The 27,817-nt window shown below is 43.3% G+C and overlaps 1 protein-coding gene across 1 annotated transcript in view; it reads right to left on the bottom strand.

Annotated features, from left to right (window-relative positions):
• Positions 1 to 27,176, bottom strand: part of LOC310824043 (serine/threonine-protein kinase MARK1-like) — a gene marked incomplete at both ends in the record, with an annotated part of 89,229 nt that extends 62,053 nt beyond the window's left edge. The window contains 1 exon segment of the mRNA XM_083696934.1: positions 27,126 to 27,176. Coding sequence (XP_083553060.1) covers positions 27,126 to 27,176 — 51 coding nt within the window.
• Positions 27,177 to 27,817: the final 641 nt, after the last annotated feature.

The following is a 27,817-nucleotide window of genomic DNA, read 5'->3' as shown; positions in this document are numbered from 1 at the left end:
AGCCTGAACGCCCTCGCCACATTTTCTCTCTGACTTAAGTCTCTGATGCAGTCCTGCAAAATCAACAGATTCTCTCAACATTACGAGCTATTTCCACAACTTTAATTTAATTGGCTTCTGTGTTAAATAATATAACCGAAAACCTTGAAAGGATTAATGAAACACTCAAAAGCAAGTCCAAATAAAATGTGACACTGCAACTGGCTTGTGTGGAATTCCTTATTTGTTATTCACCACCATTTAAAGTTCAAGTTTATTTAAAGCCCAATATCACTGTTTACAGTCTCAAAGGGCTTTACAGGCCCACAGGTATACAAAACCATATGCTAGCCTACCTTATAAGCGGTCAATTAACTGCTGTCGAACGATGATGCCATCTCCATAAGGTGTGTCCACGGTCGTCTACAGGGGGTATCTGATCTGGAAGTGGCACGCCATCTCATGGTCACATTGTGCAGCATACAGCAGGCCATTGTTATTAGACAAGCTTTCTCCGGGGTGTATAGAAGCTGTCCACCAGCGGAATCAAGGCACAATCTACCTGGCCTTCAGCACTCCAATTGTGAGCTCTACTACGGAGTGAGTGCGCGCGTGTCGGTGGTTGTAAGAACGCTCCTGTCTGGTCTGGGGGTTTGCAAGCGGGGTCATGAGCCATGGAGTGAGGGCCTAACCTCGGTCACCTATGTTACATTTTGATAAAGTTGAGTTTTTATAAAGGTTAAACTGGATAATGGTTTCCATAATTACAAATCACTTACCAATCAGCCACCAAGCAAGGCCGGCGGTGGCTATGGGCAGCGCTAAATAGATAGACATAGTATATGGACCTACAGTAAATACGAATATGAGATTAAACATTCAAACAATTCAGAACATTTTTTTCTTAACTTTTGATTGGGTGGGCAAGACGCCCACAGCCACCTCCAGCCTTGGCGCTAAGTACTTGTAGGTGTGGAGGCACGGGATTTGACCGCTGTGTGTTTCGCCTAAATTACTCGAAAACAGATGATATTCATGCGGTTTTTTTATGTTCCTCAAATTTAAAACGTATGTTTCCTTGCGTTGGACAAACAATTTGTGGACTGTGGAAACAAGATGTTTTTTTCTTATCTTGGCAAGAGTGCTCTCGACCACTCGTAAAATGTTCTCTTATCTAAGAGAAGAGCAGAAATAAGAACACATTGGTGAATCCCAGAAATCAGTGGGTACAAACAAAATAAGAAGAAACTTGTTCGTATATCGCTTCCTGCATGAGGCCCAATGTCGTAGGAGTACCGCCAGTCATTCACATCGGCAAAACAACCACCAGGAGGCATCGTTGAGCATAATGTATATGCTTTACAGTGTGTTTACAAACATTGCCGCCTAATTAATTATTTGAAGAGTAGCTTATGAGTTGTTGTTTCAAAGTGGAAATGGACAAATTATTGTCCGGTCAGAAATTCTAAATGATGTCCTTGGATAAACCTTAATTTAGAACAAATCATGTCTTCGTGGACAGTTGATTCCACGCCTTCCAACAGCTATATGGACACAGTGCGCTCACAAAGCAAAGTGCCAATAATTTTCCGCTCTGGCACTGCGAGTTCACGTTGAACGTATTTCACATGATTGAAATGAGAGCTTTCATTAATCAATCAAAAATGTTTACATGCCATGTGCAGTGACGAGAATGAAACAAATTATATTGTCACTGTTTTGCTGCCCGTATCCAACAAGTAATTTGTAGTTGCCTACTGTCTGTATTTCACTGTTATTTGTCACCCCTGTCCGTCATATCATGTATCATAGTTTGCTACAAATGTAGGACCGCGTGTGACATTCCAAATATTAAGACGTCCTGTTTTAAATACATTTGAATAGAATCAATGGCTACGTCCATGGGATATATTCCAAACATTGACACTTAAAAAATGCAGAGTGGTACTGTCGGCCTGCCTACTCTGCTCAAATACATTTGAATAGAATCAGTGGCTACGACCATGGGAGACATTCATTTTTACATTTACATTTTAGACATTTAGCAGCCTTGATCCAAAGCGACTTACAACGAGTACATTTGTCAGTGAATCATCTATACATCAGTTATCATAAGAAAAACAAATCTATGCCGAGGGGCCATTGGCAGTCACAATGCTAGAAGAAGGACAAATTACTTTTTTTTATTTACAGTAGAGAAACTGTACAGGGGGTAGTGGGGATGAAGAGGTCTTTAGGAGGGACAGTCAAGATGTAGCCTGAAGAGATGGGTCTTCAGTCTTGTTAGAAATTATTTTTATGAAAACAGTTGCATTATAATGCTCAATAGCAGACGAGTAAATAAAGATATTCAGTTCTTTATTTAGGGTGATTTAAAATAATTGTATTTGATATTCCATGTGCAAATCAATTGAATTAACTTGTTTTTTAATCATCTGATTCAGGAAACATTTATCTTTGGTAATCATTAACTTTTGATTGAGAAGTTGTTGGAAATTGTATTTGATGCTCCATGTGCAAATCAATTGAATTAATATGTTTTTTAATCATTGATTCAGGGAACATTTTTTTGGTAATCATTAACTCTTGGTTGAGAAGTGTTGAAAATCATTATTATAAAAAACAGTTTATTATTGCTATAAGAAAAATACATTACTGCAGTGTGCTAAATTTACTAATGTGATGGCCTGTTGATAAATGAGAGATGGATCAAGCATTAGTCCCATGGTACGTTGGATTAATACATGGAGAGGTTAGGGTCAGGTCATCAAGATGGATGTTGCAACACACGCATAACACAAGAATGATGTAATGGAAAAATACTAGGCTAGGAAAGGACAAATCAGAGTAGGTATATGTTTTCTTCAGCAGGTCAACACGTTCCCAAGATGGAACGGATCGGCTGTCAGGGGCTGGGACCAGCCTAAGCGCACCAACAAGGGGCGAGCCAAGTCTAAACCACGGCTCCTCCCCAACCAAATCACAATCACTTTGTTTACTGTAAATGCTTTGTGTGACATTTTGAATGTATCCATTTTTGGAGGGTTGGTTACAGATTAACAGCTTGCTGACTGTGATTTTCTTCGCCAAAAGTGGTCCTTGTACAAGATTGGATTTCTGACATATAAATAAATAGCTAAAAGTAGGAAGTAGTTTGTCTTCTCCTTCAAATAAATAACACGTTTTCACAGTCTACGGCGGAAGACAGGTAGTGACTCTGCAGTCCTGACAGCAACGGGAAGCTCGTTCCACCAGGCGCCAGGACAGTGATATACATCTATTTCATCTAGATTGTACAAATTTTTTTGTTTGATATTCGAGACGTAGTAACGTGGCTATATGTGACAGGGCGCTAATATAGCTGAAAAACGATTCTTGAAGTTATTACTATTATTTGTGAGTATATTGTACATTGTGGACAACACTTCAATAAAGAATGAAACTGATGCAGAAATAAAAATGCTGAAAAGTGTTTATTTAAGGTTGTACATAAGGCATACCGTGCAATGTGTCATTTGTAGCGTACATGTACACTACAAGGACAGCCCAGGAGGTTGGGCGCTCAGTGAGCGCAATAACTTGTTGATCCTGTCCTTGACGCTTCTGCGATCTCCATCGGTCATGGCTGGAAACTTGTGTGCTGTTGTGTCCATGACGAAGTCCTTGAGATTGACAGGTAAACCCCACTTGCCCTGTGAACTATCCCAGTTGGTGTTGGTCACCCACTCTTTGTACCTGTCTTCGGTTATGGACTTGCAGAACAGCAGGTAGCCATAACGGTCTGGACGGCCGGCGCACAGCCTGTATATGAGATTGTCGGTCTCTGGTGAAAATTCAGCAACGGTGATGTTGGGCTAATTGTTCACAACAGTGAGCCAGCTTCGATACGCGCCTCTTGGTGGGGGGGTTGGCGGCAGCTCCTCTCTGTGTCTATGGCTGACAGGGAGGGCACAGCAGGACGCGCTGTGCTAAGTAGTAAGCTCATCACCTTATCCAGCTGCGTATTCGTCTCTTTGAGTGTTTCGTCTGGCTTACCATTTGAAATAAGAGTGTGGCATGGTCAGCCCTCAGCTGCAGGTAGGAAGTGGGTGGCCTCCGCCTCATGTTTTTGATAGGAGTTCCCTGTAAATGAACGGAACAAACACTTTTAGTCATGGAGCTTTTTTTTAAACTATAAAACTGCCAACAGGGGTCATTTTCTCACGCAACTTCATCATAGCACAATTCAAACAATGGGCTACTTACCGCTTTTTTTGCCACTATGCGCTGTTTATGTGGTGCAGTCCTATGTGTCTGTGAAGACAAGGGAAACATTCATTAATTATGAGGCTATAGGCCTGCTTTGTAGCAACTAGCAGATTAGCGTTTTTAAAAGGAAAAGGGAAGTCATCTTTTTTATTAGGCTACTGTACCTTCATCGTGGAGGTACATGGGGTCCTGTTCTTGTAGAAAGCAGATATCTTCATTGGAATTTGTGCGCAGCAGGAGTTCTTTGTAGGCTAATTGTCCTTCGTTCTACTGTACACGATAACAGTAATGACAGAGGACATATATAGGTACAATTCCCCCCAAACCTTGAAAGGTGTTAGAGGTGGGCCAGGGGCCGGGGTGGGCGAGTGGCCATATTAACAAGTTCACAGCCTAATAGACCCCCTGCTAGCCTCATTAGACAGATCACAGAACCATGACGAAGATCTCTGCTGCGATGAGTGAGGCGATCAAGATTATGAGGAGGGATGGCAAGACTGTCCACAAGATTGCAACCACGCTGTCATCGTCTGGAGTTCTTGTATCGGGGAACACAATCGGAAGCCATTGCTGCCAGACCCCGGTTTTGCGACAAAAGCGAATGCCCAGGAAAATGACATGGTAAACCCTGGCCTTCTCGATTGCATACACTATAAATGCATGAGAGAGAGAGAAAGCATTCACCATATGTTATTATATACATTATATACAATCTTCTTTTGTCCTAGCGATATCATTGAATCCATCGATTCCTACTTGGAGGAGGATGATGAGCTGTCTGCAAAAGCCATTAAGGGTCTGCTCGAGACCAGAAATCAGTCCACATAGATACCATCAGAAAACATCTGCAGAAACTTGGGTGGACATTTGGAAAGACACGGTAAGAATAATGCACCTAATCCATATATTCCTGGATTGTTGTAATTTATTATCTTATTTAACTATAATTGTGCAAATTACACATTTGCTATTGTTGTGGTAATCGGTGAACCGCACCGGTGAAAAATTAATTAAATGACAAGCCATAATGTACAGTACTATAATTAAAGATGCGCCTTCCTGGGAAAGAACTCCCAGGCCCTCCGTTGTTACGGTTCCCCCTCCCAACCAACCCTCTGGCACCACCTTGAGGCCATCACTGGAGCGTCTTCCCAGTCGACAGCGCACCTGGACCCGATCCCCAATCAACGACCTACTTAAACGCTGCCTGATCTTCACTCCAGTGCCAGATCGTACTGTGTCTATGGTAACCTTCCCAGTAACCCGCATTACGCTTCGAGCCATTGATATCCTCTCGTGTTCCTTGTGTTTGTTTGTGTTTCACCGCGTTCTCTTGTGCCCATCCAGATACCTCGTCCTCCCTGGTTTTCCCCTCGTCGACCCTTCCACGGACCTATCTCCCTTACTTATTACTGGACCTCCCTGCCTCCCGACCATCGGTCCAGGGTTCGGCAGGCAGGTGGGTAGTCAGACGAGCGGAGGTTCGGGAAGCCGGGAGGTCCAGTAGTCGGGGAGGGGGCTAGGTCCGTGGAAGGGTCGACGAGGGGAAACACCAGGGAGGACGGGGTATCTGGACGTGGACACAAGGGAACGCGGTGACAACACAAACAAACACAGGATACTCGAGAGAGGTAATCTAGGGCTAGAAGCGTAAGGAATACTCGAAGGGTTACCGTGGGACGCAGTACGATCTGGCACTGGAGAGAAGATCGGGCAGGGTTCTTATAGGCAGGTGATTGGCGATGGGTAGCAGGTGCGCTGTCGACTGGGAAGACGCTCCAGTGATGACCACCGCGGCCTCGAGGTGGTGCCAGAGGGTTGGTTGGGAGGGGGAACCGTAACACTTATAATGATTATGTTTATAGCTTGTTAACGATAATGACGGAATTCTCTTGCAGAATGGACCCTATGATTTGTGACGAGAATAAAACCCTTTGCGTAGAGCAGACACGTGCATGGATTGATACTGGGGAATATTTTCACCACATAATCTTCAGTGATGAGTCAACAGTGGCCCTGAAGTGCTTCTCCTTGACATGTTGGCATAAGCGGGGTAGACGGTCTCCCAAACCGAGACCGAAACATCCCCTCAAACTGCACGTCTGAGGTGCCATATCTCGCTAGGGACCAGGCCCATTGCATATTTTTGATGGTATAAGATCCACATCCAATCTAATCAGTCATCTGTTCTTTTAAGCTTAAATAAATAAAGGTGAAGCTAAAGAACATGCACACCCCCAAGGGAGAACAGAGCTCTGGGCACAGGGACAGCCATATCCGGCGCCCCTGGAGCGGAGCAGTCAAGGGCACAGGCAGGGGTTGAGACACAGGCAGGCAGTTCAAGGGAAGGCGGATAATCCGACAGGGGTTAGGCAGAAGCACAGTCCAGAAAACACTCGAAGATCCGAAACCAAGAATCAACAGACTAGAAATGCTGGGACGTATAGGTAGGAAGTACTATGACGAACTGGCGGGGAATTAATGAAAAACCGGAGTATAAATTACAGAAGGGTGATAAGGAGACGAGCCGCAGGTGTGTAGATGATGACGTTACTATTGGCAGCCACGCCCACACCAAACACCCAGGCTGGGAAGAGGGAGAGAGACTGACACTGGCTAGGTGGAAGTGGAGGGTGTGATAGAGAATGGTTTGCCTTATCAAATACATGTACAGTAGAATCAAGTCTAACATGAATAAGCACGAGTCGGCTTATAATAATGTAACAGAATGATTACAGAATGACAGGTCGTTGATCATGCGTGACAGCAGCAAGTACTGCCTTACCCACTAATTTACAAAGCACAATTCTCCACAATTGTAGACATGAAGACATTTGTTCGAAATTAAGGTTTATCCAAGGACAGTACGGGCAGTAAAAGACTTGTGATTGATTCATGAAAGCTCTCATTTCAATCAACGGAAATCAACTGAGAAACATTATTTCATTATGAATGTGTGTAATATTGCGGACACACATAATTTGTGCCTATTGTGACGATAACAACCTATATAGGACAGCAGAAGATGACTGTGACATCAGCCCACATTTGCTGACAAATTCGCTCACCTTCCCCCACTATATTGTAATTGACCGCCCATCATGACCCACTTATCGCAGCAGAGATGTTCGTCATGGTTCTGTGATCTGTCCAATGTTAGCCTACGTATGTTGCCATGTTACGATGCAGTTGTCATAGAGAACATAAGTATTTACAAGTCTCTCTGTCTTAACTCACTCCTTAATAGATATGGTAAGACCAGAAGTGGAGGTTTGTGCATTTATGTGAACAAGACGTGGTGCACGGACACTACCATCACCGAGAGTCACTGCTCAGCTAACCTAGAGTTTCTCATGGTTAAGTGTAGACCTTTCTATCTGCCCAGAGAGTTCACATCCACTGTTATCACGGCAGCCTATATTCCCCCGGATGCTAAGATTGCCATGAAAGAACTGCATACTGCCATTAGCAAACAACAGACTCTGCATCCCGAGGCAGCCTTCATCCACTCCAATTTAAAGAATGTACTGCCTAAATTCCACCAAAATGTCTCATGTCCCACCAGAGGAGACAGGGCATTGGACCATGTATATACCAGCGTGGCTGATGCTTACAAAGCCGTTCCCCTCCCCCACCTAGGACAATCTGATCACCTCTCATTGTTCCTACTGCCCAAGTACTCAGCACTCATCAAACGGGTGAAACCTACAGTGAGGACAGTCAAGGTCTGGCCAGAGGGAGCTGACTCGGCGCTCCAGCAGCGTTTTGAAAACACTGACTGGAGTGTGTTTGCCACACAGGCCACCCATGACTCCCACACGGACATTGACTCATATCCCTCCTCCGTTCTGGACTGCATCAACTCCAACATGAACAGTGTCACCACCCTCAAACGGATTACCACTTTCCCTAATCAGAAGCCATGGATGAACAGTGAGGTCCGACTCCTACTGAAGGCACGCGACATTGCCTTCAGATCAGGTGATGCTCAGGCCTATAGCTCATCCAGGGCTAACCTGCAGAGGGGCATCAAAAAGGCCAAGCACAACCACAAGCTAAGGATCGAGGATCACTTCAAGAACAACTCTGACCCCCGACGCATGTGGCAAGGCATCCAGGCCATCACAGACTACAAACCCACTAACATCTCCTCCATCGACGCCTCCTTGCCTGATGAGCTGAACCACTTCTGTGGCCGCTTTGACAGGGACAACAAGAAGGTGGCCATCAAGGCTGTGCTCCCTGCAGATCACCAGCCCCTCACACTCTCTCCCACTGACGTGTGTGCGGCACTGAGCAGGACTAATGCACGTAAGGCTGCTGGTCCTGATGGCATCCCCGGACGCGTCCTCAGGGCCTGTGCTGTGCAGCTGACTGAGGTTTGGACTGACATATTCAACCTGTCCCTAGCCCAAGCAGCTGTCCCCGCGTGCTTCAAAACCACCTCCATCGTGCCGGTGCCAAAACACTCCACTGCAACAAGCCTTAATGACTTCCGCCCAGTTGCACTCACGCCCATCATCATGAAGTGCTTCGAGAAGCTGGTCCTAGCTCAACTCAAGACCTGTTTACCACCCACACTGGACCCCTTCCAATTCGCCTACCGTCAGAACAGGAGTACAGAGGATGCTATCTCAACGGCACTTCACTCCGCCCTGTCCCACCTTGACAATAGCAACACCTATGTGAGAATGCTGTTCATTGACTTCAGTTCAGCTTTCAACACCATCATCCCCTCCAAACTGATCACCAAACTCAGTGAACTGGGCATCAATACCTCCCTCTGCAACTGGATTCTGGACTTCCTAACCAACAGGCCGCAGTCTGTTAGGCTACATAACCACACCTCCTCAACACTCACCCTGAACACTGGCGTTCCACAAGGCTGTGTGCTGAGCCCCCTCCTTTACTCCCTCTTCACCTACGACTGCACACCTGTACATGGCTCAAACACCATTGTTAAGTTTGCAGATAACACAACGGTGAGTCGGCCTACAGGGAGGAGGTCCAGCACCTAACAGTGTGGTGCACCGACAACAACCTGGCTCTCAACACCAGGAAGACCAAAGAGCTCATTGTGGACTTCAGGAAGTCAAAAGTTGGCACACACACCCCCATCCTCATCAACAGGACTGAGGTGGAGCGAGTCACCAGCTTCAGGTTTCTGGGTGTCCACATCTCTGAGGATCTCTCCTGGACCCCCAACACCTCTACCCTGATCAAGAAGGCTCACCAGCGTCTCTTCTTCCTGAGGAGACTAAAGAAGGTCCATCTGTCTCCTCAGATCCTGGTGAACTTCTACCGCTGCACCATCGAGAGCATCCTCACCAACTGTGTCACAGTATGGTATGGCAACTGCTCTGCCTCTGACCGGAAAGCACTTCAGGGGGTGGTGAAAACTGCCCAACACATCACCGGTTCCTCACTCCCCTCCATTGAGGCTGTCCAGGGCAAGCGATGCTTGCGTAAGGCACGCAGCATCGTCAAGGACATTTCTCACCCCAACCACAGACTGTTCACCCCACTCCCCTCCGGGAGGCGCAACAGGTCTCTCCGCACCCGAACCAGCAGGTTCAGAGGAAGCTTCTTCCCTGCGGCTGTCACCCTACTGAACTCCAACTCTGCACCTAGGTGACAACCTATCAACCCCTACACCCCCCCCGGACAATTGTACTACTCTTACCCTTTAGTATTCCTATAAACTGTACATACTGTATCTCCACTTGTACACACTGCTCTTATACTGTATACATCTGTCTATACTGTTCATAATGCACATACCCTTATTTATTTATTTTTACTAATCTTATAATGCTACTGTTAATACACTGCACATATCTGTACATATCTGTTTATACTGTTCATACTGCATTCCATATTTATTCTGCTTACTTACTCTGCTTTAATGTTACTGTTAATACATACAGTGGGGGAAATAATTATTTGATCCCCTGCTGATTTTGTTAGTTTGCCCGATTACAATGAAATGAGCGGTCTATAATTTTTATGGTACTTTTATTTTAACAAATAGACACAGAATATCAACAAAAAAAGTCCAGAAAAACATATTATATAAAGTTATAAATTAATTTGCATTTGATCGAACGAAATAAGTATTTGATCCCCAAGCAAAACATGACTTAGTACTTGGTGGAGAAACCCTTGTTGGCAAGCACAGAAGTCAGACGGTTCTTGTAGTTGGTCACCAGGTTTGCACACATCTCAGGAGGGATTTTGGTCCACTCCTCTTTACAGATCCTCTCCAAATCCTGAAGGTTTCAAGGCTTTTGCTTGGCAACTCGAAGCTTCAGCTCCCTCCACACATTTTCCATAGGATTAAGGTCTGGAGACTAGCTAGGCCACTCCATGACCTTAGTGTGCTTCTTCTTGAGCCACTCCTTTGTTGCCTTGGCCGTATGTTTTGGGTCATTGTCATGCTGGAAGTCCCATCCACGACCCATCCTCAGTGCTCTGGCTGAGGGAAGGAGGTTCTCGTCCAAGATCTTACGGTACATGGCCCCGTCCATTGGCCCCTCAATGCAGTGAAGTCGTCCTGTACCCTTAGCAGAGAAACAACCCCAAAGCATAATGTTTCCACCTCCGTGTTTGACGGTGGGGATGGTGTTCTTGGGATTGTAGCATTCAGCATTTCTCTCCCTCCAAACACGACGAGTCGAATTTATGCCAAAGAGTTCAATTTTGGTCTCATCTGACCACATTACCTTCTCCCAAGCCTTCTCTGAATCATTTAAGTGTTCATTGGCAAACTTCAGATGGGCCTGTACATGTGCCTTCTTGAGCAGGGGGACCTTGCGGGCACTGCAGGATTTCAATCCGTTACGGTGTAGTGTGTTACCAATGGTTTTCTTGGTGACTGTGGTCCCAGCTGCCTTGAGATCATTACCAAGCTCCTCCCGTGTAGCTCTGGGCTGATCCCTCACCCTTCTCATGATCATCCTTACCCCACGAGGCGAGATCTTGCATGGAGCTCCAGGCCGAGGGCGATTGATGGTTATTTTGTATTTTGCATTTTCTAATAATTGCTCCAACAGTTGTCTCCTTCTCACCAAGCTTCTTGCTGATGGTCTTGTAGCCCATTCCAGCCTTGTGCAGGTCTACAACTCTTACCCTGATGTCCTTTGAATGTTCTTTGGTCTTGCCCATGGTGGTGGAGAGGTTGGAATGGAAGAGATTGATTCTATTGACAGGTGTCTTTTATACCCATAACAAGCAGAGATTAGGAGTACTTTTCCTAAAGTGACAGGACTAATCTGTGTGCCTCATGGGCATATAACCGAGCCAGAATGAGTATGAGCCAGAATTCTTGCTGGTTTGTAGGGGATCAAATACTTATTTCCTTCGATCAAATGCAAATGAATTTATAACTTTATATAATGTGTTTTTTCTGGACTTCTTTGTTGATATTCTGTCTCTATTTGTTAAAATAAAAGTACCATAAAAATTATAGACCGCTCATTTCTTTGTAATCGGGCAAACTAACAAAATCAGCAGGGGATCAAATAATTATTTCCCCCACTGTATATACTGCTTATACTGCGCTGCTTATACTGTTCATACTGCATTCTATATTTATTCTGCTTATAATGTTACTGTTAATACATATACTGCTTATACTGCACGACTTTTACTTACCTGTATATATTGTTCACACTGCACTTTTCTGCTTTTTTTGCACTTCTGGTTAGACGCGAACTGCATTTCGTTGTCTCTGTACTTGTACTCTGCACAATGACAATAAAGTTGAATCTAATCTAATCTAATCTAATATATCGATAGCAACTTGCGCTCTGGTAGTCTCGATATCACACTGGTGAGGCTACTCCTAAAGCCTATATCCGATCACTTTGTGTCGTGGTGCACGTTGGTAAATCAGCGCGTCTGGTAAATCAAGCGTGTCTGATAAATCAGTGCTTCTGGCAAATCAGCTATAGGCTTTGTGTCATTTACCGGAGACCAGATCATTTCATGCTTTTCACTCGCACTAACCACTACATCAACCGAAATGTGGTCAATAACGTCAGTATTGAATAAAAATCAAATAACAGCACAAACCAGCACATTGTGTCCAGTTACTGGCCATTGTTAACAAATGGGTGGGGGAAGGTGAAGGGGGAATTATAATAATAATAAGCTTTTATTTATATAGCACCTTTCATACATAAGAATGCAGCTCAAAGTGCTGTACAATACTGCGCAAAAGAAAGAAAAAGGAACAGATTAAAAAATGAGAACAACCAAAACATCAGCAAAGTGCTGTACAATACAGCGCAAGAGCAGATTAAAGACAAAAACAACTATAACACAATTAATCAATACAATACAATAAAATCACTCAATCTGGTTGCATAGATAATTGACCAATACAATAAAATCAGCAGAGATAGCAGCATAGATAAAATGCTAATTGAAAGCTAAATTGAAGTAAGAAGAATTTTTAACTGGCGCTTAAAGATGTTTGCTGACCTTGCTTCCCTGATTTCTTGAAGTACCACATTCCACAGTTTAGGGGCATAGTTAATAAATGCCGCATCACCAACTTTCTTTTGGGTTTTGATAGTAACCTTCAATAAGCTAGCAGCAGAGGACCCGAGTGGTCTTGAGGGCGTATAGATTGTCAGCGAATCAGTAAGGTAGGATGGTCCCAGCCCATTTAGTGCTTTAAATACGAATAGAAGGACTTTGAAGTCAATTCTAAACGATACAGGGAGCCAGTGCAGAGCAGTTAAGACTGGAGTGATATGCTCTCTCCTCTCAGTTTTTATCAGTAGCCTAGCAGCAGAGTTTTGAATTCGTTGGAGCCTGTCTATAGACTTCTTGGGGAGGCTAGTAAAAACTTAAACTTAGTAAAAAGTGCATTACAGTAGTCAAGTCTACTTGAAATAAAAGCATGAATCTGTTTTTCAGCATCCCGTTGAGTTAAAAACGGCCGCACCTTGGCAATGTTTCTCTGATGAAAAAAGGCTGTCTTGGTCACCTTGCTAATGTGGGAATTAAAACTCAGATCGGAGTCTAAGTGTAACATGATCCTTGACACACAGAGGCAGACGCAGTGTTGGGATGAGGGCATGTTCGTTTATTTTACTGTTTTGTCGACTTTCCAGTCTTTGGCTTTCCAGCCCTCCTTTTTCGAAAGCAGAGGCACACACATCTTAAACCATTTCGTTAACGAGGCTTCATTTGCAACAGGTGCGCAACAAAGCCTCGCTTCCGTAACCCTGGCCACGGTCCTGTAGCTCCCTCTACAGGCCGAACGCTGCATGTCCCCCCACACTAAGATAACACCAAGAGACTTGTAACCTCTGACTAACTCAAGGGAGTTAGATTCCCAAGGCTGTTTAAAAGCATCGCCCGTTTGTCTTTGGGGCCAAGTAAGAGGATTTCAGTTTTGTCCTCATTTAGCTTTAAAAAGTTATTGTTCATCCATTTATTGACAGCTGATAGACAGTTTGTGAGGGGGTAAATAGCATTAGTATCATTTGGTTCAACAGAGATGCATAATTGAGTATCATCCGCATAGCCATGGAAGTTTACATTGTGTGCTCTGATAATGTCCCCAAGCGGTAGCAGTACAGTGAGAATAGTAAGGGACCAAGGCAACTTCCTTGTGCAACACCAAAAAGTATATCATACTCATCCGATACATGATCTACAAGACTGACGTGGAATTTTCTCCCTGGAATATATGTACGGAACCAGCTTAGGATGCAATCAGAGAGGCCAACCCAGTTTTGAAGACGATTGATGAGGATCTTGTGATCAATCGTGTCGAATGCTGCACTTAAATCCAAGAGAACAAGAACAGAGACCTTATTAGCATCAGTGTTTAGTCTGAGATCACTGACAATTTTAGTCTCTGTGCTATGATTAGACTTGAAACCTGATTGAAACTTCTCCAGAATCTTGTTTTCGTGTTGGAAGGAGTTCATTTGATGATAAACCACCTTTTCGAGTATCTTGCTAATAAAAGGGAGATTGGATATTGGTCTATAATTAGAGTCTCACTATCTAAATTGGATTTCTTCAGCAATGGTTTCACAACAGCTGTTTTAAAAGCATCTGGAAAAATGCCCGACTCCAGAGATGTGTTGATGATTGTCAAGACAGGGTTTGCAACACTGTCAAAGACTCGCTTAAAGATTGCAGTGGGGACAGGGTCAAGATGAGAGGTGGACTCTCTAGTTTTGTAAAGTTCTGCTGCAGAAATGCATGTGAATTTATCCATTGTCACTTGCTCATTACACGTTTTATTATAAGGGTCATGTAAGCTTTAGCACGGATGGCGTTTCAGTGAAGAGGCAGACATGTTGCGAAAAAAAAAACTTTCGATGGCCACACTTAAATACCCTCCCAGGTGACATGATTAACATAGGACAAACCAAGTAAGAGGGGAGCTTCACAATGTACACAAACCAAATTACATAATCTAACATCTGTTTTTACACATTATCACACATAACCAAGTATCACAGGTAGGTAAAAACAAACAATCACTGTTAGGCTATGGTAAGTGCAAAGGACACAGTATATTCTCCAGCCACAAATCCCATCCCCCCGTTCAATTAACAATGGGAGCTTCCAGAACCATATAGGCTGTCCCTGTGGCTTAAGGACTCCTTTTGCCGGTGAACCAGGAACTGCAATCACAACCAGGTGGGCAAATGAAGCTTTTGTGAAGCACTGAATCACTTGAGCCAATTGTTTCGAAAATGGGTTCATTACTCAAAGCTTCAGTTACAGTGACCTCTCCTGGCGAAGTGCAAGGCTGCAGTCAAATTAGGCAGGCTAGTTGGTGGACAGGAGGCTTTTAATTACACGCACGCACGCACGCACGAACACACACACACACACACCTCAATGAGCAGTGTTGGAGAAACTACTTTACTTTTGTAGAAAAGATCTTTTGTTCTGAAGCATCTTTGCTTTGATCACCCTTGGATTGAAAGTATTGTAACGACCCTGTGAAAGGCCCGTTAGCAATTCCGCCAAAGGAGTTACCGCTCTTGGTGTTGTGGCTAGCGCGGCCGGTTTGTAAGCGAAAGATTGCGAGTTCGATACCCGCTTAAGGCAAGCTGCTCTACCCCGCCGTTCGCTACAGTATCTTTGCTTTGATGAAATTCTTTGATGCACACACACACTAAGACTGAATATCATGTTCTATTTACAAATAAAGATTGATGAATGTGTGTATTGTGTTATTGAGGAGAGAGTCCTGGGGAAAATATGGCATAGGTTGGGTGTGTTTGTGTAACTATGGCAGGGGGTGATTATGTGGGATGGGGAACACTCAAAGATTACAAGAAGAACACTCAAAGAATACAAACGCAATACCAACAACTCAACAGCAACAATGCACCTACTACGACAATCCACAAATTGTGCATTGTTTAGAGCGGTTATAAAGTGTTGAGGCACTCAAATTCAAAACTGTCGCAACCTATCACCTGTCAGAATCGAGACGAGGCAGTGCCAGTGAATCACCTGATTGGACCGCGAACCAGTCAGGTGATTCATTCAGGCAACGAAGCAGTTGCTGCTTCGGACGTCATATGTCACGTGATTTTTTTCGCACCAAAGCAAGCTTTGAAGCAGTGCTTCGATAAAATTGTTGGTCAGTGTTTGAAGCACGTATCGAAGCTTCAGTGTCAAACTGCCATCACTAGTATATACACACATTCTACCTTTCATTCATCTCCCATATACAATGTAGAATACCAATGTTTCACAATAACTCAAATGTTATTTATAGTTAATGTTATTTACAGCTGTGAGTACCAATGTGTTAGCCGCGTACTCATACCTTTTATTCTTTGCAGAACCGCCCCTCATGACTGCCCAACAACCGCAGACCCATGAGTCGTCCCCTGCGTTGCACAAGCACCTAAACACAACATATACCCCTGCACACAAACACACCCATACACTCCCAACCCGTGATGGACTGATCTCCATCACAGGTCACCAGTGTCAATAATCCCACCCCTAATGGTTATGATTTTATTGTTGAAGAATTTGGCAAACTCCTCACATTTCGAAGTAGAGGCTTGAGAGAAAGTCAGTAGAAGGGGCAGTATTTAGCAGCTGGTTAATAGTTGAAAACAATATTCTAGAGTTGCCAGCATTGTCACTAATCATCTTAGAGAAATATGTTTTTCTTGCTGTGCGTACTGCCTTATTATAGTCAGCTATTGCTTCCTTATAAATGCCACAGTGAACCTGTAATTTGCTTTTTCTCCACTGCCTTTCCGCCAACCTGCACCTTCTCTTAAGCTCTTTAACAGAGTTGTTTAACCATGGAGATGTTTTCTCACGTGACCTCTTTTTAACCTTTAGTGGAGCCACACTGTTTAGAGCACTAGACATGATATTGTTAAAGGCATCCACCATTTCATTCAGCGAATAGGTTTGAATACATGGATCAAAAGAACTTATGATTTCTGTGAATTTATGTTCTGCCGAATCATCTAGAAATCACTGTCACACTATCATTTCCTTTGTTTTCCTTGGCAGAGTCAAAGTAGTATCAAAAAACACACAGACATGGTCAGAGATAGGAATGTTAGATACTAAAAGATTTACGATGTGCGGCACCAAATCTAGCAAGTTACCATGTTGGTGAGTAGGTTGAGTGGCATGTTGAATTAGCTCAAAGCTAATGCTTATATGAATTTAAAATGATCCTGTCATATCTAGTGATAGCAATAGATACTAGTTCAGTGAAATCCGATAAAAAATAGTGATGGTTGCTTTGGTGGCCGACATAGAGTAATGATAAGTACTGTAATTTCAGCCTCGAGTTCAAAAGCAAGATATTCACCTCTTTTGCCATGTCTAACTGACTGAAAGAAATTGTAATTTGGAGGGCATGTCTCAATTAAAGTTGCTACACCATCGCTGGTAAGCCAGGTCTCAGTTAAAAACATAAAATGCATAACATTTTCTCAGATATAAAATCATTAATAAAAAAACTCTTATTTGTTAGAGATTTGACATTTAGCAAAGCCATATTGATTGTCAGATTCAGTGATTTTGTTTGATGGCAGGTGAGTGTTAACTGTCTCTATAGTGATAACATTGTTCTGATTTCTGGACTGGCTGGATTTTAAGATCTTCAGGTCTGACTGTACACCAGACCGGGATGGTGTATTGTGATGAGGGTGAAAAGTCAGTGAGTTCTCCACTGGGTCCCAGCTTATTCTGTGGGTAAACATGGATAGGACCTCTGTAACAGCAGGGACCCTGCCCATATCAGTTGTTTATCCTGAGGAGTGATGTTTGGGTTCGGGGCCAGGTTTAGTTGGGCAGTGATTAGCCTTGGGGGGAGAGAGGGGGGGTACGCCATTATAAGGGTCAGACAGGTGAACCCAAGTGCAGAACACAGACTAAGAGACAGGATCAGTGAAACCCCAAACTGGGGTGTATTTATTCAGAGAAGGCTGACTGAGCCGAGTCAGGCAGGTAATCGGGTTGGCAGACAGGCAGAGGTCGAGTAGGCAGGCGGGCAGTCTTACACACAAGAGGTCAGGCAGGGGAACAGGCAGGGTTCAGGTAAGCAGGCAGGAGGGCAGGGAAGGAGGGTCGGTGGCAGGAGTCAGGAGAAAACTGTGGACACAGGAACAAACAAGGTAAGGAGGCTAGGAATGCTAAGATTGAACCGGGTATTAATGGCAAACGCTGGTAATGAGAATGGGGAACAGCTGGTCATCTGACTCCTGCACACCTGACACCACTCCTGAAATCAGCCTGACTGGTCGAGAGAAAGAAAGACTGCCCTCTACCTAGAGGTAGAGAGCTTGACAGCCGTGGTGGGGACATAGGGAGTTGGGCAGTGATTAGTAGTGATGGGCAAATGAAGCTTTTGTGAAGCACTGAACCACTTGAGCCAATTGTTTCGAAAATGGGTTCATTACTCGAAGCTTCAGTTACAGTGACCTCTCCTGGCGAAGTGCAAGGCTGCAGTCAAATTAGGCAGGCTAGTTGGTGGACAGGAGGCTTTTAATTACACGCACGAACACACACACACACACCTCAATGAGCAGTGTTGGAGAAACTACTTTACTTTTGTAGAAAAGATCTTTTGTTCTGAAGCATCTTTGCTTTGATCACCCTTGGATTGAAAGTATTGTAACGACCCTGTGAAAGGCCCGTTAGCAACTCCGCCAAGGGAGTTACCTCTCTTGGTGTTGTGGCTAGCGCGGCCGGTTTGTAAGCGAAAGATTGCGAGTTCGATACCCGCTTAAGGCAAGCTGCTCTACCCCGCCGTTCGCTACAGTATCTTTGCTTTGATGAAATTCTTTGATGCACACACACACTAAGACTGAATATCATGTTCTATTTACAAATAAAGATTGATGAATGTGTGTATTGTGTTATTGAGGAGAGAGTCCTGGGGAAAATATGGCATAGGTTGGGTGTGTTTGTGTAACTATGGCAGGGGGTGATTATGTGGGATGGGGAACACTCAAAGATTACAAGAAGAACACTCAAAGAATACAAACGCAATACCAACAACTCAACAGCAACAATGCACCTACTACGACAATCCACAAATTGTGCATTGTTTAGAGCGGTTATAAAGTGTTGAGGCACTCAAATTCAAAACTGTCGCAACCTATCACCTGTCAGAATCGAGACGAGGCAGTGCCAGTGAATCACCTGATTGGACCGCGAACCAGTCAGGTGATTCATTCAGGCAACGAAGCAGTTGCTGCTTCGGACGTCATGTCACGTGATTTTTTTCGCACCAAAGCAAGCTTTGAAGCAGTGGTTCGATGGAATTGTTCAGTGTTTGAAGCACGTATCGAAGCTTCAGTGTCGCACTGCCATCACTAGTGATTAGCCTTGCCTTGGTGACTAGCTGCTGGGGGGGTCATGGATTTAATGGCCATAGTGACGTTCGTGTGGAACCAATAACAGCACAGGGAGCGGCGAAAAGCGATATTGCCCGAAGGCGTCTTTAATTATAATAATAATAATAATAATAATAGGGAAAAGGGGAATGGGGACGAGTGGAGAATCCGAAGAGAGTAGTCCAGGGTCGGCAGGAGAACGGGTAGTCAGACAGGCAGTGGGTCGAGCAGGCGGGGAGGTCCAGTAACAGGCAAGGGGCTAGGTCCGTGGGAGGGTCGACGAGGGGAAACCAAGGAGGTCGGGACTGCAGGAGGAAAACACAGGAGACAAGGGGTGAGGCAACGACGAGGAGACGGAAAGAAAACACTGGAGGGCTGAAGCGTAGCGATGAGAATACTCTAGAGGTTACCATATGGTCACAGTACGTTCTGGCAGTGGACTGAACCTCAGGCAGGGTTTAAGTAGGCCATTGATTGGGGATCGGGTCCAGGTGCGCTGTCGATTGGTGCCAGAGGGTTGGTTAGGAGGGGGAACCGTAACAATGTGCTTCCATATCAGCAGATTCAGATAACGGTTTGAGGCATCACTGGAGGAGTGTCTTTGTTCCTTCGGTCCTCAGTGTCCGCCACACTGTTGGCTAACAGGCTGGAATCTAGAGGTGGGGGTGGACTGTGGGGGGTTGTTGTTGACTGGTTGGAGTTTATTATGTTCTTTTCCTCTGGTTCCATTTTGTTCAAGCTGTCTTTATCAGCTTGGGTGTCCTTCACATCCAGAGCTGATATGCTCTCAGCTTTTTCACTTCACGTCTCAGTAGACATTTGGACAGCGTACAATATATTTGTTCCAAGTATATTGGCCCCTAGTCTGCTTGGTCGAAAACCATCCGCTTGAAAACTGTGTTTTTGTTCCCAGAATAAGTTAAAATTGTCAAAGTTCAGGCCACGGGTCGTGCATGCCAAGAGTATAGGCTCAAGAGCCTAGAGAAATGTTCACCTCCTTTTCCCAGAGTTGGTATTGGGCCAGAGATATACACTTTTTGGGACAGTTTGCTTGCTGAATTTAGCAGTTTGGTGAAATGCTCCTTTAATAGCTCAGAGCCATACTCTCTTCTAGCAGATGTGTCACAGTTTTAGCACTCTGGTGGCTCTGTAGTGTTTCAGGCAGTTTATCAATTGTTTCACGTACCGTAGCACTGGGAATGCAGAGGGTTTTCATCATCCTACTTTAACGTCTTTTATTGTGAGATCACCCACTAGGAGCAGGCTTGATGGTTGGGCTGGGTTGGCCTGTGTGGACTTCGCATTAGTCCCTCTTGTTGAGCTTGTGTGTGGTTTTCTCTTTGGTCTTGCACCAAACTTATGCCAGCATGTGGTGCCCTCTTGCTCAAGTTGTTTAGCTTGTGAAGTACCAAGTCTTGGAAAAGTTATAGTCATCCAAAGCCAGTGTTACTACAGTGTTTAGCTGGCTGTTGCTGTGCTGGCTGTGGATGAAGACTCACCGGTGGGCATCCAGGATACCGTGTCATCTATAGCATCTCTTTTATCCTCCAGTGCGAAAATCCTGGTTTCAAATAGGGCTATCCTGTGTAATAGTTGATGACAGCACCTGCATTTCATACCCATAGAGTCCACTGCGTGAGGAGGCATGTTCTGGACAAGCCTGACTCGATAGTTTAAGTAACCCAGGTAGCTAGCAATGATTAGCGATTATGCTAACACAAACTTCGTAGGCTCGAATAACCAAATAATAAAGATTAACGTGTACCAAACACGAAAGGTAGCTTCATAAGCCTTCATAAGCAGCTAGAAACAACAGTGGAAACGACAGTAGAAACGACAGTAAGCAGCTTGGTTAAGTTGAGTTTGGGCAGTCTCTGAAGAATTAAATGCTCTCCCCCTTCAAACAATCCCTCAAAAAGTGCTATACAAAATAAATGCATTATTATTATTATTATTGTGTGAACAAGAGAAGGCTGCCCTTGCTGAAAATGTGGACGTTTGCACCCCATTATGACGGTTTTAATGATAACAACTGTAGAATACTTTTCTATCCAGTCTCAATCCCACTGAAACCCAACATCCTTACCCCTGTCTCGCATGAAACTTCATTCTGTAATCAATACGTTACATTATTAAAGCCGACTCGCACTTATTCATGTCAGACTGCTAAAACATGAGAGAATGTGTGATGACAGTATGAGAGTAGATAGGAGTTGGTCCCATTGCTTGGTCCTCATTAAAATAACCTGATATTTAAACCATTTCTACTCTTCATCTCTGCATTTCACGAGCTATAGGCTAAACTTGATTTGCCAATCTATCTGATAAGGCAAGCTGATAAGGCATAAACCATTCTCTTTTCAAACATCCTTCACAGCTCTTGTCACCACCTTGTGGTGGCCTTTGGCAGCACTTCACATCGTATGTCTGCTGCTGCAGCAGCGGCGGCATTGAGGTATACCCCGCTGTGATGCCGGTATACTTCTATTAAACACAGGCCTACTGTATGAGTTGTTGTTCCAATTTGAAAAATAACAAATTATTGTCTGGTCTGAGAAATTCGTTTTTTTTAATGGGTTTTGATTTCAGGCTGTACGACAAATACAGTAACTATTTCAAAGGGGTATGATGACTTTCTATAGGCACTGTATGTCTCACTATATGCAATTACTTTGTGTGGTGGTACGTGTTGACATAAGCTCCTGCTAGATTGTAGTGCAGGTTTGGATGGGTTTGGATTGATATACTGACAAATATATGCAACGCTCTCATGATCAGAGCTTTTTATTGGGTCCGGACGGGTGCACTCTGGTAAATCAGATGTTGGCCTTGTGTGATTTACCTGAGACCTGATCATTTCATGATTTTCACTCGCACTAACCACTACGTTATTCTCCCATCAAAAGTCACCAGAATTGCTTGTTTAACAGGTGATATGCAACATTTTCTCTGGGTCACCCCCCTCACAACATTTTAGCCAGCACCCCCTTGTGATATATACACTACGTCCCTAATAACAACTGTAGGCTACTTTTCTATCCAGTCTCAATCCCACTGAAACCCCAAATCCTTACTCCTGTCTTGCATGAAAATCCCTAAATTCATTCTGTAATCAATACGTTGCATTATTAAAGCAGACTCACGCTTATTCATGCCAGATTGCACTAAAACATTTAACCTGCTTCTCTGTAATTAATGAGCTGCTATAATAAACTGAATTTTGCCAATTTATCTGATAAGGCAAGCTGATAAAGCAAACCAAATCTGCTTTCGGCAGCACTTCATACCTTGTGTCTGCTGCGGCAGCGGCATTGAGGTAGACCACCATTAACCACTGGCCCACTGTAACTCCAACAATTCATGCACTTCTTTTTCCCATGCCATGGATTAATTAATTTAACCCTCGTATTGTCTTCACTTTTTGGACCCTTTGGAAGTCTTCGGGTCAAATTGACCCGGGACATTATTGGGGCTTTAAAAGCAATACAAAAATACAAATTTCCATTCAAAACTCTTTAACATATATTGTCTTTATCTCAATTCCAAACAATATAGATAACATGTATGATTAATATTTGCAATTAATCTCTGCTAGATCATATTTAACAGTGGAAGTGTAATTCGTTTTTTGTGATAAAGTTATAATTTATGTAAAAAATCTGCTATAATAAGGACTTGGGTGGAATGCTTATCTCTGAAAAGTTGAAATGAAACAATGTTTTCATTGATGTTTATTATTTTTGAGGAGATATTCTCATTTGATTTTCATCTTTATCTTATTATAATCAAAGCTGTGAAAAGCAAATACAGGTGATGAACGACAATAGAAACACAAGAACCAAACTTAGATCGATTTAGTCACTGGATATGAAATACATCTCTCAAAAATGTCTCAAAAATAATTTGAGATGATTTACAATAAATAGAAACACAAAACATGAACGAAATGTACACTGCTTTATTCACTGTCAATGAAATACAGTACACTGAAAAATACATCTTTCAAACAATTCTGAAATAATATTGGATACATACAATTTGAGAGTATGTGTCCTACAGATGTACTTTTAGCAGTTTCTGCATGTGGTTTGTGTCTTTGAGTCCTTTGAGGGTTCACACACCTCGCTGTGCTTCCTCTTGTTGCCACCAGCTGCAATCTAGAATAATGAAAATACTTTATTAGTTCAGGATTTTTTTCCCACCACATCTTCTAATAGTCAATTTCAATTTGACCCACATACATACAGAGATACTCAGAAACATACACACACACACACACACACACACACAGATACATGCACACATAAACAACAACAACAACAGGACACTTACTTCAGGCACTGGAGGTTGTGGTTGTGTGGGTCGTGCAGGTGGGACAGCAGGAGCCTCCTCCACCCGCCTCACTATGGCTAGAGAAGCTGGGTTCCTGGGCACATGTTGTCTCCTCTGTATGTGCAGTGTCACCAGTGCTCATAAGCATCACATTTTTGCCCTTTTTGGGTATGTAGGATACCAGGGCCATGTTGGCCGTAAACACAAAGTGGGAGGAATGGACTGGCCTGTTCGTTACAGTTAGAAGCTGAGGTGGGAGCTCTGTCTTATTTTTTCTGACTGTTCCACCCATTGTCAGCTTTCTTTTGAGAAGTTCCTGTCCCGGGCTGTACGATGTGAAAAAATTATCCCAAGTGATGTTGTGGCCACTGAGGCCCTGTGACATATCCAGTACCACCCGTGTCCCCTGATGTCTCTCAGGGTCTCCTCCCTCTGGCTTCCCAGAATGTTTTGTAACAACATTGTGCAGATTCTGTGTGTGTGTGTGTGTGTTTGTATGTGTGTGAGTGAGTGTGTGTGTGCATGTTTCTGTGAGTCTGTGTGTCTCTGTGTATATGCGGGTCAAATTGACCCGAAGACCTTGTGAAGGACATAAATGTGTAGGGGGGGTGTAGCATGTGCACTCAATGATTTTTTTTTCTTTGACATGTTCTTCACAGTAAATAAGCCAAGGCCATGGAGTTTCAGGTTGAAAAAATGTTTCCTTGTATATTTTTTCTTCAGGTAAAAATTTAAAAAGGGTCAATTTGACCCGAAGACCACACAAGGGTTAAAGCAATTTCAACATCATGTCACGTCGGGGTTCAGCAAAACTGTAGAGCCGTATAGGTTGGCAGTTACAATATGAAGGATTAGCAAGAAAATGTGGCTATGTAATTGTTAATAACAAAGCATATCTTAATATTAATAATCTGACTCCAAGTAATTTAATTAACACTATATGCAGAGAATTGTTGAGTTTCGGTTGATTAGAGCAAGAATGGTGAGGCTTTAATAACACTGTAAACATATACAGTGATACCACATGTAACATGACTACAATGTCTGAATGAGTCCTACATTGACTCTGTCCTCTTTCCAGGTATATAAGAAGGAGGTGAAGCTACGTCAATCTGATCTACGTAATGTACAGAAAACATCAGTTTTGCTGCTCTCATACAGAGGGCATGTATAGCCAATTTGATTTTTTAAATTTATTTAACCATTTTTTTTTTTTAATTTATTTTACCAGGTTACCAATGTAACACGTGTAGGCCTAGTCATTTAGGGTTAGTGCTGGGTCATGCACAGCCACACTGACAAATGACTAATAGGCTTTAGGCTATGGTACTGTGTGTATGCGTGTACCTCATCCTTCAATAAATTCCATCACTTGGGCCAACAGTGAATGACACATCTGTACAAAGCCCACACTGTCAGTCATTGATTCAAGAGCATGGCATTCTGATTTTCAAATGACAGGGTTGGGCACAGTAAACCATGAGGACATGCTGTTTAAAATACAATCGGCCCATTCAAGGATGGATTGTTGAACATTGCCTTTAAAAAGTAGGACACCATTGGGCGTCCCACAGATAAAATGCTAACTAAATAGGGCCTCATGGTAAGATAAATGATGTTTCTAATTGCATAGAAAAAAAGGACACAACTACAGTCATGAGAAAAAATTAGGACACCCTATGAAAACCTTTGTCTTCTTCAACATATTCAAACATATGGACATTTGATATTCATTTGAACAATATTGAAAAATTGAGGTAATATAACTAAACAAATACAACTGAAACAAATTATTTAAAAAATTATTGGTAAAATGTAATTAATAGAAATGCAATCTTCTTGTGAGGAAAAAGTTAGGACACCCCTACATTTAGTTCCACTTAAAATGCCTAAAATTATAATAAAGAGCACCACATCAGGTGCAAATGATTAGAACATCGTTACAGAGGATTTTGGAGGAGCCTGTCCTATTTAAACCTCAGATATTTAGTTTGGTTTGCTCTTGATTGTTGAAGTGAGTTGCATCACCATGGCGAGATCAAAAGAGCTCTCTGAGGCCTTCAGAAGAAAAATTGTAGATGCATATGAGTCTGGGAAGGGATATAAAAAGATCTCCAAACTATTCGAAATTGGCCATTCCACTGTCCGGAAAATAATTTACAAGTGGAGAACATTTAAAACCACCACCAACATGGCCAGGTCAGGCCGCCCAAGCAAGTTCAGCCTAAGAGCTGACCGAAAGATGCTTAAAGAAGTCTCCAACAATCCCAGAATGTCATCACGAGACCTACAGGTATCTCTTGCCACAATTGATGTCAAAGTACATGCATCCACCATAAGAAAGAGACTGAACAAGTTTGCATTACATGGGAGGTGTGCAAGGAGGAAACCCCTGCTGTCAAAAAAAAACATCAGGGCAAGACTAAAGTTTGCCAGAGAACACCTAGAGAAAGACCAGAACTTCTGGAACAATGTGCTTTGGACAGATGAATCCAAAGTTGAACTATTTGGGCACAGTAAGAGTAGACATGTTTGGCGCAAAACCAAGACAGCATTTGAGAACAAGAACCTCATACCAACTGTGAAGCATGGGGGTGGAAATGTCATGGTTTGGGGCTGCTTTTCTGCAGCAGGGCCTGGTCAGCTCACCATCATAGAATCCACTATGAATTTTGTATTGTATCAGAGGGTGCTTGAGGAAAATGTGAGACCATCTGTTCGAAAGTTGAAGCTGAAGCAGATGTGGACCATGCAACATGACAATGACCCAAAACATTCCAGTAAATCTACCAAGGAATGACTCAAGAAAAATAAATTGAGAGTTCTGGAATGGTCAAGTCAAAGCCCGGATCTTAATCTTATTGAGATGCTGTGGATTGATTTGAAACTGGCTGTGCATGCAAGACACCCCTCGAACATCACACAGCTGAAAGAATTCTGCAAGGAGGAGTGGGAAAAACTTTCTCCCAATTGATGTCAGAGACCTGTAGACAGTTATAAGAAACGTCTAATTGAGGTTATTTCAGCCAAGGGGGGCAATACTAGCTATTAGGGCATAGGGTGTCCTAACTTTTTCCTCAGTAGGAATTGGCATTATTGTTAATTTTTCGTTAAATAAATGATTACAAAGTTACATTTTCATAGTTTTTTGTTCAATTACATCCCCTTTATCTATAGACATTGTTAGAAAGAAGATAACATATTGATATGTCCATATTTTTAAGAGAATAACTTAATATTTTGGGGGGTGTCCTAACTTTTTCTCATGACTGTATAATAGCAATCGAGCAACAAAGTAACATATAGGCACTGTAATTTGACCCAACTGACAGAAATGCGCACAATCATACGCAAAAATCACACGGCTTATCACACTTGGTTTTCAATGCATTTCTGGGACCAGAATGTTAAAAGAACAATAACATGTCTTAAATGCATAAAGACAATTGTCCCCCAGGCCTATATTTTAAGTAGACTTGTGTCGTATTGAACCCTACCTTTATGCCCACTCATCTACCAAGCTATAAGCTAAAAGGGTGTTCATTGGCCAATCATTCTGCAACGCCGGTAGCCTACCCGCGCTTTCATCATCATCCATCATCCTTCATTTCTCCTTTCTCCTTACAGTGAACAATAATACATTTCACTAACCATTACAAGAACATTCCTGTAAAACAGACTGTAGGCGTATATACTTACATTCTCAGTATCACGTTCGTTCACTGTGGGTAATGGTGTTCTGGTCGACATATTGTGCTTTTAGGCCGCTTAGCGATGCAGCAGGCTGGGCAGCGCAGTGACGGGGCGATCCGATGGGGGAAAACTGTGTCCCTACCGCCACATCCCTGATAGTGGTGTCGCCCTTCACCGCTGCATATTGCACAAAGAGCCCCGGTTGAACCAGGATGTCACCACTACTATTAGCGTACCATGGAGACGTGGAAGAAAAGACAGAGCGCGAGGGGTAGGCAATAGAGATGAGCCGGGAGCGAGTCAGACAGACCAGGAGGACACATCACCGCTGCGCGGCGCAGTTCCAACCTCTCCGCACAGGAGCGAGTTGGCAGTAGAAGGGATGGGGGAGGCTCGCATCATCATAGGGGCAGGGAGCCCTACCCAGGCTAATATTGCACTCATATTCAATGTGTGTTATTAAAACTAAAACTGAAAGGACAAAATGAGCATAGGCAGATGTAGGCTGTGGTTATTTGTAGCACATAGTTTCACATACATAGAATTATAATCCAATGCTTCCATTCAATGCTTGTTGTCCATATTCTATTTTGATATACCTGACCAATACTTTAAATAGTGAACTATTAGCCTAGTCCCACTGATAAGGCGTGATCTGATGTTAAAGGCCTCCATAATGTAGGCCTATAACAGTGTCA

Source organism: Argentina silus, assembly GCF_951799395.1.
Source record: "Argentina silus genome assembly, chromosome: Y".
In the NCBI taxonomy this organism is placed as follows: Eukaryota; Metazoa; Chordata; class Actinopteri; order Argentiniformes; family Argentinidae; genus Argentina; species Argentina silus.
This window is presented reverse-complemented; position numbering and strand designations above follow the sequence as displayed.